Source organism: Rhinoderma darwinii, chromosome 5 (assembly GCF_050947455.1).
Source record: "Rhinoderma darwinii isolate aRhiDar2 chromosome 5, aRhiDar2.hap1, whole genome shotgun sequence".
NCBI classification, from domain to species: Eukaryota; Metazoa; Chordata; class Amphibia; order Anura; family Rhinodermatidae; genus Rhinoderma; species Rhinoderma darwinii.
Genome location: NC_134691.1, coordinates 134,846,994 through 134,862,858, shown reverse-complemented (window position 1 = coordinate 134,862,858; position 15,865 = coordinate 134,846,994). Strand labels below are relative to the sequence as shown.

Here is a 15,865-nt window from a genome sequence, read left to right as displayed (position 1 = left end):
ATCCCATGTACCCCAAAATGGTACCAATGAAAAGTACAGATTGTCCCGCAACAAATAAGCCCTCACACAGCTCCGGTGGTGAAAAAATAAAGCAGTTCTGGCTCTCAGAATATGGCGATGCTAAATGGGCAGTGTTTTCTAAAAGCGGATAAGATCGGGCGCCATTTATCAGTGCGACACCGGCCACATATCTATGAATTATTATTTATGTACCCCATTATTATACTCTCTTATTATGCCCGGATGTTCTCCGCACAGATTACATATGCCCCCACATTATAAACTGAAATACCAGCAAAACCCCAAACAGAACTACTGCCAAGCAAAATCTGCGCTCCAAAAGCAAAATGGCGTCCCTCCCTTCTGAGCCCTGCAGCGTGCCCAAACAGCAGTTTGTGCCCACATATATGGCATCGCCATAACCGGGAGAACCCCCTTAACGCTTTATGAGGTATTTGTCTTAAGGGGCACAAACTGGGCACGACATATGCACTAAAATGGCACATCAGTGTAAAATTGCAATATTCACACCATCCGCTGTGCATTAACCCCTTTGAGCACTATAACTTAATAGCACGTCATGGTGCGGGGGTTGATGTATAGAGCGGGCTCACGTGCTGAGCCCGCTCCATACGCTGCGGGTGTCGGCTGTGTATTACAGCTGAAACCCGGGACTAACGGACAGGAACAGCGATCGCGCTGTTACAGGAGTCTGTAAAAATAACAATATACTGCAATACATTAGTATCTAATTAGGACTAATAAAATGTGTAGAAGAATTAAAGTTATTAGTAGTGAGAAAGAAAAAAGTCTAAAGTTAAAAAAAACAAAACCTTTTCCCATTTTTCTTAAAAAGTAATGTAAAAAAATAAACAGAATTGATATCGCTACGTCCGTAAAAGGCCGAACTATTACAATATAGCATTATTTACCTCGCACGGTGAACACCGTAAAAAACGTAAATAATTTAAACCGTCAAAATCGCTGTAGTTTTCGTTTTTACCGCACGGCAAAAGCTGTAAAAATGAAAACCCCAAAAGTTTCTCAGTACTTTTTAAGCCACTTTAAATGGTATCAATAGAAACTACAATTCCTCCTGCAAGAAATAAGCCCTCACGCCGCTCTGACGGAAAAAGAAAAAAGTTATGGCTTTTGGAAGGCGGGTAGTGAAAAACGAAAATAAGAAAGCAAAAAATGGATCAGTCCTGAAAGGGTTAATTCATTTCTAATGGAAAAAATGTATGACCACATGTGGGGTATTTCCGTACCCGGGAGAAATTGCTTTACAAAAATTGGTTGTTTATTTCTCCTTTATCCCTTGTGAAAATGAGAAAATGCAACATTTTAGTGGAAAAAAAATTGTGATATTAATTCTCTCCGCCTAATTCTAATAAATTCTGCAAAAGACCCGTGGAGTCTAAATACTCACTATACCCCTAGAAAAATTCCTTGAGGGGTGTTTCCAAAATGGGGTAACTTGGGGTGCTTCCACTGTTTTGGTCCCTCCAGGGCGTTGCAAAGGCGGCATGGCACCGAAAAACAATCCATCACAATCCATGCTCCAAAATCCAAATGGCGCTACTTCCCTTCTGAGCGCTGCCATGAGTCCAATCAGCAGTTTATTACCACATATGGGGTATTGCTGTAATCAGGAGAAAATGCTTTACAAATGTTGTGGTTCTTTTTTCCTTTATTCCTTGTAAAAATGTACAATTTCTATGCTTTTTCAGAAAAAAAGTTGATTTTCATTTTCACTGCCTAATTCCACTAAATTCTGCAAAAAACCTGTGTGGTCAAAATGCTAACTATACCCCTAGATAAATTCCTTGGGAGGTGTAGTTTCCAAAATGGGGTCACTTTTGGGGGGTTTCTCCTGTTTTGGCCTCTCCAGGACGTTGCAAACGCGACATGGCACCGAAAACCAATCCAGCAAAATCCGTGCTCCAAAATCCAAATGGCGCTCCTTCCCTTCTGAGCCCTGCTGTGGGTCCAATCAGCAGTTTATTACCACATATGGGATATTGCTGTAATCAGGAGACATTGCTTTACAAATGTTGGGGTGATTTTCTTCATTATTCCTCGTAAATATTACAAATTTCTATGTTTTTTCAGAAAAAAAAGTAGATTTTCATTTTTACAGACTAATTCCAATATATTTAGTGAAAAACCTGTGTGGTCAAAATGCTAACTATACCCCTAGATAAATTCCTTGAGGGGTGTAGTTTCCCAAATGGGGTAACTTTTGGGGTGTTTCCACTGTTTTGGCACCACAAGCCCTCTTCAAACCTGACAAGGTGCCTAAAATATATTCTAAAAAAAAAGGAGGCCCAAAATCCACTGGGTGCTCCTTTGCTTCTGAGGCCAGTTCTTCAGTCCACTAGGACACTAAGGCCAGATGTGGGATATTTCTAAAAACGGCAGAATCTGGGCAATAAAATATTGAGTTGCATTTCTCTGGTAAAACCTTCTGTGTTACAAAAAAAAATGTATTAGAAATGAATTTCGGCAAAAAAAATTAAATTTGTAAATTTCACCTCTACTTTGCTTTAATTCCTGTGAAACGCCTAAAGGGTTATAACACTTTGTGAATGCTGATTCGAATACCTTGAGGGGTGCAGTTTTCAAAATGGGGTGACTTCTGGGGATTTTCTAATATATAAGGCCCTCAAAGCCACCTCAGAACTGAACTGGTCCCTGAAAAAATAGCCTTTTGAAATGGTCTTTAAAATATGAGAAATTGCTGCTAAAGTTCTAAGCCTTGTAACGTCCTAGAAAAATAAAAGGACGTTCAAAAAACGATGCAAACATAAAGTAGCCATATGGGAAATGTTAACTAGTAACTATTTTGTGTGGTATTACTATCTGTTTTACAAGCAGATACGTTTAAATTTAGAAAATGCTAATTTTTGAATTTTTTTTCTAAATTGTGGTGTTTTTCAGAAATAAATACCAAAATTTTTTCACTAACATAAAGTACAACATGTCACGAGAAAACAGTGTCAGAATCGCTTGGATAGGTAAAAGCATTCCAACGTTATTACCACATAAAGTAACACGTCAGATTTGAAAAAATTGGCTGGGTCCTGAAGGCCAAAACAGGCTGGGCCCTGAAGGGGTTAACAGCTCCGTGTGGCCTCAGCATATGATGCGCGGCTGCGTGCTTTTCGCGCAGCCGCCATCATTATGACACTCCATTTGGAGGTTTTTAAACAGAAAAGCACATGGTGCTTTTCGGTTTTCATTCATCCTTTTGACAGCTGTTGCGCGAATCACGCTGTTCGCACGGAAGTGCTTCCGTGCGACTTGCGTGGTTTTCACGCACCCATTGACTTCAATGGGTGCGTGATGCGCGAAAAACGCCCAAACGACGAACATGTCGTGACTTTTTTGCAGCGGAGTCACGCCGAGTAAAAATCACGGACATGTCTGCACAGCCCCATAGACTAATATAGGTCCGTGCAACGCACGTGAAAATCACGCGCGTTGCACGGACGTATTTCCCGTTCGTCTGAATAAAGCCTAAGGGTGATTTTACACGCGGCAGATATAGTTGCAGATAGGGTTCCACGATGTATCGAAACTTCGATACGGTTTCTATACCGTGCACCCTTAAACGGTTCGATACTGTTAATTCATGTATTTCGATAATAATCTGTGCAGCCGCACAGCTGAGTATAGTAACACATGAATGTTGTTAGAGCGGGGCTGCGGGTGTGTGATACAGCCATTGCTCCGCTCCCGAGTCCTGACAAGTGCGCACGGTTAGCAATATGTGATGCGACCAGCGCTGCACTAATGAGCGCCGGCACTGAAGACAGAGAACATGGCGGGCGCACTACAAAACAAAACAGTGCAGCGCTGGCAACATCACCTCAGGCTGACCGCACACTCCTATGGTCAGGAGCAGGCAACGGCTGTATTACACAGCCGCAGCCCCGCTCTAACGGCGGAGATCAGAGAAACCTCATCTCCGCCACTATTCCCCTGAATGCTGCGATCAAAGCTGGCCGCAGCATTCAAGGGGTAAATGAGAAGGGGGATGCCCTTTGGATCACGCCACAGAATCCTTGTGACGCGATCGAGGGACATACCATATATGGGCAGACAGCCCAGGGTCCATTGAAGGAACCCAGGGCTGTCTGACCATATTTCCTGTTATGGCATACTTGGGTATGTCCTAACAACTGCCTGTGTACTATCAGTACACAGGCTAATGTACTCGAATATGGCATATAGATCCAATAACCCAATGTTGTCCACTATGACTGAGGACCATGGTGGGGTTAATTACTATTAATGTGAGGCACATGGAAGTCCAAAATTCATAATACCTCGTGCCTCACATCAGTTACCCAGTTAGTGACCGCCAATACGCCTTTTCATGGCAGTCATTAGTGGGCTTTATTCTGATGCAATAGCCTTTTTACGGCGCTGCATCAGGATGAGTAAACTGAGCAGGGAGCTGTCAAATCTCCCTGCTCTCAGCTGCCAGATGTAGCTGAGGGCGTCCCTGCTCGTGTGAGATCGATATAAGTATCGATCTCACCCGTTTAACCCCTCAGATGCGGTGCTCAATAGCACGCGCCGCATCAGAGTTGTTTTGGAGAGAGAGAGTGAGCTACCTCTCATCCCACCGACACCCGGTGATAAGATTGCCGAGTGTCTATCTCCGATGGCAGCCGGGGCCTAATAAAAGGCCCCCAGGTCTGCCTGTAGTGAATGCCTGTAGTAAATGCCAGAGGCATGGCCTAGCAGATGCCTGTCCGTTTTACACGGACAGGCAGTAATACACTGCAATACAAAAGTATTGCAGCGTATTATAATAGTGATCGGATGATTGCATATTAAAGTCCCCTAGTGGGACTAGTAAAAAAAAGTTTAAAAAAAAGTTTAATAAAGTTAATTAAAAAAAGAAAAAAAATTAAAAACCCACTTTTTCCCCTTACAAACTGCTTTACTATTAAAAAAATCAAAATAAAGTAAAAACGTTACGCATATTTGATATCGCCGCGTCCGTAACCATCCAGACTATAAATCTATTACATTATTTAACCCGCGCGGTAAGTGACATAAAAAAAAAATGTATAAAAAAAACTATGGAAAAATTGCGGTTTTCTGTGAATCCTGACTGATAAAATTGATCAAAAAGTCACATCTACTCCAAAATGGTACCAATAAAAACTACAAGTCTTCCTGCAAAAAAAAACAAAAAAAAAAAAAAAAAAACAGACCTCATACAACTGCAACGGTGGAACATTCAATAAGTTATGGCTCTTCAAATATGGAGACACAAAAACAAATAATTTTGAAAAAGAAGCGTTTTTACTGTGTAACAGTAGTAAAACATACAAAATCTAAACAAATTTGGTATCGCTGCAATCGTAACAACCCGCTGAATAAAGTTATTGTGTTATTTATACCACACGGTTAACGGTGTAGATTTAGGACGCGAAAGAGTGGCAAAATATCTGGGTTACTTTCTATTCCCCCCGAGCGTGTTCAGTCCGTGATATACAGTCCGTATGTCGACCGCATTTCTCGGACCGAACACACTGCAGGGAGCCGGGCTCCTAGCATCATAGTTATCCATGACTCTAGGTGTCCCTGCCTCTCCGCAGGACTACTGTCCCATACTGAAAACAGAATTATAGTACAGGACAGTCGTCCGGCAGCGAGGCAGGGACTCCTAGCATCGTACATAACTATGATGCTAGGAGCATGGCTCTCTGCAGTGTGTTCGGTCCGGGAAATGTGACCGACATATGAACCGTATACCACGGACCGAACACGCTCGTGTGAACCCGGCCAATACGGTTGGGCTCCCACAGTGCGGTTTTGGCATGCATTTTTCAAACCAAAACCAGGAACGGAACCTAAACAGAAGAAATATGTAAAGAAAGGCCTTATACATCTGCTCTCCTTGTTTCAATTCTGGTGTTGGCTTACAAAATGGCGGCAAAATCTGCAGCAAATCTGCAGTGTGTGAACCCAGCCTGAGGCCGGGTTGACACGTAGAATAAACCTTGCCGAATTTCTGCAACGGAATTCTGTGTGGAGATTGCGCAGCACTTACAGCAACAGCAAAGTAGAAGAGAAAATCTAATGCCCACGCTGTGGAAAAACACAACGCAGCGGTAACGTTAATAAAGTAACCTGCAGCGCGGAATTTAATTCCGCAGCAAATCAATTTATGCTGCGTTTTTGTTGATTTTCCGTTGCGGGTTTTCCCAATTGAATTCAATGGGGATGTAAAACCCGCAACAGAAAGACCAGTTTTCCAGCAATTACACCGCAAAATCCGAAAACTCTGGAAAAAAAAAACAATCATACTTACCCAGAGTGCCATCCTACCTTCGGTCCGGCCTCCTGGGATGACGTTTCATCCCATGTGACCGCTGCAGCCAATCACAGGCTGCAGCGTCACATGGCATCGTAGGAGCCCAGACTGCACTCATAGAAGATTATAGAGGTTCCCCCTCCCCCAGTGCTGCTTTCCGCATTGAATTCTGAAAAACCGCACCACGATGTGATGAACTTATATGTGATGTATTACAGGCGGATCCTGTATCTCGAACCCGCCGACACTGGACCCATCAGGTCCGTGGGACTGACTGATTCAGCGAATAGCAAACGATACAGCTGTTCTGTATAGAGAATACAGAACAGCTGTATCTCCAAAAGTAAAACAACATTTTAATAAAAACTAAAATTAGGAAGTTACACAAATCACACTGACCTATTTATTACAAAAAAACCTTCAAGATGTGTCCATAGCCATTAAGTTAGGCCCCATTCACATTGCGTTTGTGCTATCCGCTGGGCGTATACGTTTTTAAACACTAAAAAAAAAGTATTGAAACGATTCGATCAGTGTTCGCTTACAAATGTATGAGTACATGCTAAAAGTACACGCTATAAAAAAGACAAACAGAAAATGTTATTTAAAAAAACGTATACGCCCGGCGGATACCACAAACTCGATGTGATTGGGGCCTTAGAAATAGGTTTGTTATGATGGGATTTTAGTGCCTTTTTTTTTTTTAAATATATTTTTATACTACTTTTGCAGTCTTTTCATTTGAATTATTAAGAGCGTGAAAATAAATTCACAAGATCTCATTCACAGTTGCCTCATGTTGGGGTTCACATATGAGGTGAAGTTCTCACCGTCAGACCGGATCTGGGTCTAGATAAGACCCAGCAATCCGGACACAAAAAAGGGAGACACGTGATCAGGCATGTGATCATTGATAGTAATACAGGGAGAGCCATTAGCACTTCCTGTGTTTTATACAGGGATCTCATTACACTCTCTGTATAAAGAAATGGTTAAAACAGGCAGCTGCTATCTCTCAGCTTTCAATGACAGCTGGACCCCCCCCCCCCCCTTTATTTTCTACAACACAAAGGAGATTTATCAATAGTATTGTAGGATGTTGGAGTTTACTTCTAGGAGTAAACTGAACAAATTGTACCAGAGTCGTAAAAATTTGCAATCCACCATTACAAATTTGACTTGTTTCAAACTGTTGAGATAGGCGTAAATAAAGATTAGATATTTGTCACTCGCCATGTACTTAATTTTTGGGCATAAATCTTATTCTTCCACAATACGTCATAATTAAAAGGCCTTTTATGCAAAGAAAGCTAAATAATAGAATGAAAAGTTCCGATCTCGGTTTGCTGTCAGAGAATGGAACCATGATTATTTCCCACTGGCACATCTGGACGACCGGTCACATTAGAGAGCTATAAGCAGTTTTGGAATGGTTAGAGCTGCATCGGGAAAGAAAAAAAAAGCGTTTTGGTGCGTTTTTCAGGGCAACCGCATCGAAAAACACACCAAACCGTGGTAAACACGCATATGGTGTTCGGATGCCATTTTGCAATAGGATTCTAACCACAACTCTACTCCAATGTGTGAATGGACCCCAAGGGCCTGTTCACATCTGCGTTGGAGTCTCTGTTCGAAGCCTCCATCCCAAATTCCATCTTTATCCTGGAAAAATTAGTGACGAATGCTGCGCTATTTTATCCGGCAAAACAACAGACACCATGACGGAAATCCGACAGAATTCATCAAAGTCAATGGGGGGCATTTGTGGATTTTTAAAACGCCAGTTCTCTGGCGTAAAAAAAGGGCCACTCCACTTTTTTTTTTTTTAAAGGGGCGTGGCTTACCAAGAGGGGGGCAGCCTGGAAAAATGTACTATAAATTTTAGCAGTAATTTATGCCAGCTCCTAGCTGGCATTTCACTCTGTAAGGCACGGCAAGGTGGAGATCCGTACCGGGCCCCCAGCACACGGAGAATCAGGCTAATCCTCATGCGGATCCGCAGCTCAAATTGCACATTGGTGCAGAATTCTGAGATAAGAATCAGTTCCGATTTTCTTTTTCAGGCACATCGGAGGTATACGCTGGGAGTATTCGCGGACATATAATCAGACGTGCCCATAGCCCCCTAAGCACCCAGAGTATGGGGAAAAAATAAATAAAAATAGTTTACTTTACGCATATGGGTCGGCATTACTTTATCACTATATAGCATTTTCTATGCAGTGAGGCACAGTAAAAAACATACCACGTGTCAGGGAAGACTCCCAATGTATACATCCAGTATGCATGAAAAACGAGATGTGAATGGAGTCTAAGGGTATGTGCACACGACCTATTTTCAGACGTAATTCAGGCGTTTTACGCCGCAAATTACGCCTGAAAAGACGGCTCCAATAAGTCTGCAAACATCTGCCCATTGCTTACAATGGGTCTTACGATGTTCTGTTCAGACGATGTGTAATTTTACGTGTCGTTGTCAAAAGACGGCGTGTAAAATTACGACCGCGTCTCGAAGTGCAGGACACTTCTTGGGACGTTTTACCATTGACTCCAATGAAAAGCATCTCCAATTGCGTCCGTAAAAGACGTGGCGAAAAACGCGAGTACTTGCAATTACGTCTGAAATTCAGGAGCTGTTTTCGCCGGAAAACAGCCCCATAATTTCAGACGTATTTTGCGTTTGCGTGTGAACATACCCCAAGACTTCCACCGCAGGTCCTGAAGTAAACACCTGTCAGATTTGCCTATGGCAAACCTGGCCCATGCAAACAGGCTGGGTAACTATTGTTTCAAATGAATTTTCAGAATCAAACATCGTATGTTTATCCATGATGAATAACCATGTCTGGCCATTATATGACTTGTATTCTCTAATTCTTAGCTTTCCCAGAGCTCAGTTTCAGAGGGGGAAGAGGCTATCTGCTATGATGTCTACCACAACAGAACAGAGAGAAGAGCAGAATCCTGCTCCCCTAAGGGTATGTTCACACGATGAGAGGCATTTACGTGTGAAAAGACAGACTGTTAACAGCTGCCTCGTTTCACACGTAAATGCTCCTCCTCGCATTTTGCGAGCCGTCTGAGACGCTCGTAAATCTTGAGCTGTGCTTCATTGAGTTCAATGAAGAACAGCTCAAATTACGTGGCAAAGAAGTGCCCTGCACTTCTTTGCCGAGGCAGTCCATTTACGCGTCGTCGTTTGACAGCTGTCAAACGACGACGCGTAAATGACAGGTTGTCTGCACAGTACGTCGGCAAACCCATTCAAATGAATGGGCAGATGTTTGCCGACGTATTGCAGCCCTATTTTCAGGCGTAAATCGAGGCATAATACGCCTCGATTACGTCTGAAAATAGGTCGTGTGAACCCAGCCTAACTCTCTCACACACACGGAGAAGATTATACAGCAGTACTGTGCAGTGTAGCTGAGAATCCAGCACTGGGTGACATATAAAACTTACTAGCAGAATCATGAGAGCATACAGCAGTAACGAGCAGTGAAAGGCTGGACTCACACATGTTTTTAATACAAACTTTTTCACCAAAGCCAAAAGGGGATCCAGTAGGAAGGAGAGTCGTTTTTCTTTATTATTTCCATTTCTTTTGAAACCACTTCTGGTAACTATAGCTAAAAAAAAAATCTGCATAAAAATCTGCAACAAATAAGCTATATGTGAATGGAGCCTAAAGCATCTTGCAGACGCTGCAGATTTTGTTGCAGCAAGCACAAAATCTGCAACAAAACCTGCTGCGTGTGAGGGGGGGGGGCCTAAAAGGCTCCCTCACACAGCAGATTTGTTGTGGATTTTCACAGCATCTACATAACGTTTCTGCAGCAAAATATACAAGTGTTATGCACGGATTTTGTTGCGTATTTCACCCCTTCTACATTTAAAAGGGTGAGGCTATGTGCAAACACAAACTCAAAAACGTCTGAAAGTACAGAGCTGTTTTCAAGGAAAAAGTTTTTTAATCAAAGTCGCGTTTTCCGCAGCGTTTATACCGGCCATTTTTGGAGCTGTTTTTCTATAGAGTCTATGAAAAACGGCTCCAAAAACGGCTGAAGTGACATGCACTTTTTCGTAGCCGTTTTATTACGCGGCCGTTTTGAAAAACGGCCGCGTAAAAAATGCCCCGTCGGAACAGAACGCCGTTTTTCCCATTGAAATCAATTCTGCTTTCGATCTTTCAGCCGTTTTTCAGGATGTTTACGGCCCGAAAACACTATGTGTGCACATACCCTGAACATCCAGAGCAGAATGAGCATGAAAATCTGCAACATGATCTAATTTCCGTACAGAAAATATTCATCATGTGGATGAGATTTTTTAAATGTCATCCGCTTGCCTGCAACTGTCTTCCGCTGCAGATTATACACCTGCAAATCCAGATAAATTCTGCTACGTGTGCAGGGGGCCTAACTGTTTATTCATCACTGAAGTGAGACATTAGAAAGCCTACTAGAAACAGCAGCAAGGAGAACATTATACAGCAGTAATGAGCAGTGTTGCTGTGGATCCAGCTCTGAGGTGAGGAAGTCAAACACTTAGGGTATGTTCACAGGCAGTAGCAAAATACGTCTGAAAATACAGAGCGGTTTTTGCCTGAAAACAGCTCCTCATTTTCAGCCGTTTTTTAACTCGCGTTTTTCGCGGCATATTTTACTGACGTTATTGGAGCTGTTTTTCAATGGAGTCAATGATAAACGGCTCCAAAAACGTCCCAAGTAGTAACATGCACTTCTTTGACGCGGGCGACTTTTTACGCGCCGTCTTTTGACAGCGATGCGTAAAATAACACCACGTGGGAACAGAACATTGTAAAAGCCATTGAAAGAAATGGGCAGATGATTGTAGGTGTAATGGAGCCATTTTTTCAGGCGTAATCCGAGGCGTAAAACGCCAGAATTACGTCTGAAACAGTGCGTGTGAATATATCCTAACTGTCTGTCTCACTCTCTCTCTTTGCAGATGTCTCTTCCCTTTCCATAGACTTCTATGGGCAGCAGCTGTAACCTCATCTCTCAGTGAGACTGATAATCCGTTTTAATCACGGAAGATGAATTTTCCCAGTAAATGGAGAGCGAATAATAATGCATGAGGAGAGGAGGCTGATCATTTTTCTGTAATAAGATATATTACAAAGTTTCTTATCTAGCCTTGTACTTTAATTTACAAAAAAAATTATGTAAATTACAGCTACTCTATTGGGTGGAATACACAAGATTTTTTCATTCTTCCCAACTCGGTCAAATATGCGTGTTTATTTCCATGGGGAGAAGGGAATATTCTGCTGCCAGACACCTTTAGCAGGGGCTAATCTCCCACGGAAACAACGGTTAAGGCCTCATGCACACGACCGTAAAAACTCCCGTTATTACGGGTCGTAATTACGACCCGTAATAACGGGCTCATAGACTTCTATTGGCGACGGGTGCCTTCCCGTTTTCTTACGGGAAGGTGCCCGTGCCGTTGAAAAAGATAGAACATGTCCTATTTCAGGCCGTAATAACGGCACGGGCAGCCCATAGAAGTCTATGGAGCTCCCGTAATGACGGGTGGCTACATGTGTGCACCCGTCATTACGGCAGCGTTGCTAGGCGACGTCAGTAAATAGTCACTGTCCAGGGTGCTGAAAGAGTTAACTGATCGGCAGTAACTCTTTCAGCACCCTGGACAGTCTGGTCTCCCGGCCGTTGCCTTGGTGACGCGTCCCTCTCGACATCCCTGGATGACGTTTCAGCCCATGTGACTGCTGCAGCCAATCACAGGCTGCAGCGGTCACATGGACTGCCGCGTCATCCAGGGAGGTCGGGCTGGATGTCAAGAGAGGGACGCGTCACCAAGGCAACGGCCGGGTAAGTATGAATTTCTTTTACTTTTACCTCGGAAAGGGCTGCCCCTTCTCTCTATCCTGCACTGATAGAGAGAAGGGGCTGCCGATTAGTGCAGTGCAATTTTGCATCGAAAACGTGCCCGTAAATACGGGTGGAATACTGGTGACACCAGAACCGTATTTACGCCAGTATTTACGGGTGGGAAAAAATAAGGTTGCGTGCATGAGGCCTAAGGCATGTTAAAATTCAACAAGCCAGATCCTTCTTTACTCCAATATCTGCCGATGAAGGAAGAATCGAGGTCCCCCCCTCCCCATAGACACTAGATGGTAAGCCAGTTTGTCCGACTTTCACTTAAAGAGGCTCTGTCACCACATTATAAGTGGCCTATATTGTACATGATGTGATCGACGCTGTAATGTAGGTGACAGCAGTGTTTTTTTTATTTAGAAAAACTATCATTTTTGACGGAGTTATGACCTATATTAGCTTTATGCTAATGAGTTTCTTAATGAAAAACTGGGCGTGTTTTACTTTTTGGCCAAGGGGGCGTTGTACAGAGGAGTGTATGACGCTGACCAATCAGTGACCAATCAGCGTCATACACTTCTCCCCATTCATTTACACTGCACATAGCGATATAGCTATATCACTATGTGCAGCCACATAAATACACTAACATTACTGCAGTGTCCTGACAATGAATATACATTACCTCCAACCAGGACGTGATGTGTATTCAGAATTCTGACACTTCGCTAACACAACCCGACACTACAGCACAAGAAGCGTAATCTTGCGAGATTACGCTGTAAATTGTCATTTCAAACGAGATTACGCTTGCTGTGCTGTAGTGTCGGGATTGTATTAGCGAAGTGTCAAGATTCTGAATACACATCAGGTCCTGGCTGGAGGTCATGTATATTCATTGTCAGGACACTGCAGTAACGTTATAGTGTGTTTATGTGGCTGCACATAGAGATATATCTATATCGCTATGTGCAGTGTAAATGAATGGAGAGAAGTGTATGACGCTGATTGGTCACTGATTGGTCAGCGTCATACACTCCTCTGTACAACGCCAACTTGGCCAAAAAGTAAAACACGCCCAGTTGTCCATTAAGAAACTCATTAGCATAAAGCTAAAATAGGTCATAACCGTCAAAAATGATCATTTTTCTAAATAAAAAACACTGCTGTTATCTACATTACAGTGCCGATCACATCATGTACAATATAGGCCACTTTATGGTGACAGTCCCCCTCCTCCCCCCAGATCACTGATCGTGAAGAACCAAAATACAGTCCGGGGTCCTGTGCAGAAAACGCTCCATGACTTTATGCTTTTCCCATCTGCATGAAGCAGAAACCATTGCGGGACAGGCAGAAAAGCGCTCCTTAATTAACAATCTTGCAAAAATGACTTGGACAGCCTGAGCGGGCACACCACATCAAGCATGAGACCAGTCTGCGGCAGTGACACGGTACCACGGCCTGATAAACAGCCCCGCCGCACATGTAAACAACTCCACCACGAGGATGCTATAGTATAGTGGACGGACACTTGGAGGGAAACGCTGGCTGTCAGTCTCGCACGGCCTGAGCTCACAAAACTCTGCTTACCCGGCAGAGACGACTTGTCCCGGCTTCACACACAGCTCCAGCACCACTCCGGCCCGGTCCGACTTGACTTTTCTCTCGGGCGGTCTGTGAGGCCTCCCGGCCTCGTCCTGTGACCCGCGGTGCTCCTTGGCGTCAGCCCCCAGGATGTTAACTCCGAGGGCCAGCACGGAGCCGATTTGCACAGACATCCCAGTGGACACCTTCCATTCTAGCAGGCGCAGGGGTCGGGGCCCCGTGAAGCGTACATCGTTGCATGGACTCGGCTTGGATACTTCCCCGTCCTCCTGCGCTCTTCGCTGCATGCTCAGCATGTCCCGGCCCGCACTTAGCCAGGTTGGGCCGTTCGCTCGCAGGCCACGGTCTCTATGGCAACAGAAGCGGCCAGGCGCGGAGCAGCAATGACGTAGGACGAGGAGGATCCGCAAAAGCGCCCCGCGCGGCCAATGTTCGGGATTTGACAAGAACGGACTTTAGATCTGAGGGGGAGCGGTCCCCATGTAAACAGCCAGGCCGTGCCAGGGAAAGGAGGAGTCCGTCTCAGTGCAGCGCTCAGGTCCCGCCCTCTAGGTCGCAGTCGGTGCAGGCATACTCTACTGATAGGGGCGGGGTCTCCACTCGTAAGGACAGAGTTTACCGTCTTCCCGCTTTGCTGAAATTAGCATTGCGTTTAGGGGAGGGTAGAATGGCGCCGTGACGTCAGTCAGCGCGTAGAACGTAAATCTGGTGCGTGACAGCGCTCAGAACGCCATGTTGGTTGAGGCGTTTAGCGCCGCTCTAGATGCGGAAGTGTTTTTGGCGGCATCAATTTAGTAGAGGATATGATAGTGAGCGAGTAGTCGCTGTTCATAGACAGTACAATATTAGCGGCTCTCAGGTAGAGCAAGTAGCAGTCCGCTTCTCTGTATGTCTGCCGGGTTTTATTCACCAGCTCAATGAACTGGGTTTAGCGTTTCAACGATTATTCTTGTACGGATTTAGTAGAACTTTCTGTATTGGCTGCACGGTCATGGGAGAGCTTCATCATAAGGGTATGTTCACACGGCGGGGGTCCGTAACGGCTGAATTTACGGGGATGTTTCAGCCTGAAAACATCCCCGTAATTTCAGCCGTACCGGCATGTGCAGGCGCTTGAACGCCGCGTCAATTACGGCCGTAATTAGCGCTGCTATTCATTGGAGTCAATGAATAGCGGCTCCAATTACGGCCAAAGAAGTGACAGGTCACTTCTTCTACGCGGGCGTCTATTTACGCGCCGTCATTTGACAGCGGCGCGTAAATATACGCCTCGTGTGAACAGACAAACGTCTGCCCATTGCTTTCAATGGGCAGATGTTTGTCAGCGCTATTGAGGCGCTATTTTCGGGCGTAATTCGGGGCAAAAACGCCCGATTTACGTCCGTAAATAGGCTGTGTGAACATACCCTAAGTAGTGCACTGAAAAGCAGTTGCTGCTTTCGTTTTTCCAAAACGCCTCTGAAAGTAAAGAGGCCTCGTTTACACCAGGAGTTTTTTGCATGAGGAAAATTCTGCCTCAAAATTCCGTTTGGAAGCAGATTTTGTCCTTCCTGCACGTCGTTTGCCGCTTTTTTCGTCCGCGGCCATTGAGTGCTACGGGCAAAAAACTCTGCGAAATACGCTTTCTCTGCCTCCTATTGATGTAAATGGGAGGTCAGAGGCATAAACGTGCGAAGATAGGGCATGTCCCTTCTTTCTCCCGCGAGGCGGTTTTAATGGGAGGCATTTTCAGCCAGTTTTTGACGAGTTTTGCGGAGCGGTTTCTGCTCCAAAAAGCTTGTCAAAATACTCTGTGTGAACAGGCCCTAAGGGTACACACTGTGTTTTCAGGTGTATTTTGTGGGTGTAAATGCCCCGAAATACGCCTGAAAAAAACGTTCACTAAACGCCCGTTGAATTCATTGGGAAAAATGGCGTTTCAATACGTTCAGACTGGGCGTTTTTTTATGCCGCCGTTTTAAACGCAGTGTGAAAAAACGCCCTGTAAGGCCTCATTTACACAAGCGTGATTTATGCGCGTGCTTTTCACGCCTGTCGTACGCACCTATGTAAG

At 44.4% G+C, this 15,865-nt stretch overlaps 1 protein-coding gene across 2 annotated transcripts in view; it reads right to left on the bottom strand.

Moving 5' to 3' along the window:
* CTDP1 (CTD phosphatase subunit 1) overlaps window positions 1–14,479 on the bottom strand; it is a 180,015-nt gene extending 165,536 nt beyond the window's left edge. The window contains exon 1 of one of the 2 annotated variants that reach the window (XM_075826530.1): window positions 13,798–14,479. In XM_075826530.1, coding sequence (XP_075682645.1) covers window positions 13,798–14,108 — 311 coding nt within the window. In that variant the 5' untranslated portion in view covers window positions 14,109–14,479. The remainder of the gene's footprint in view (window positions 1–13,797) is intronic. The other variant, XM_075826529.1, reaches the window with a different exon arrangement.
* Window positions 14,480–15,865: the final 1,386 nt, after the last annotated feature.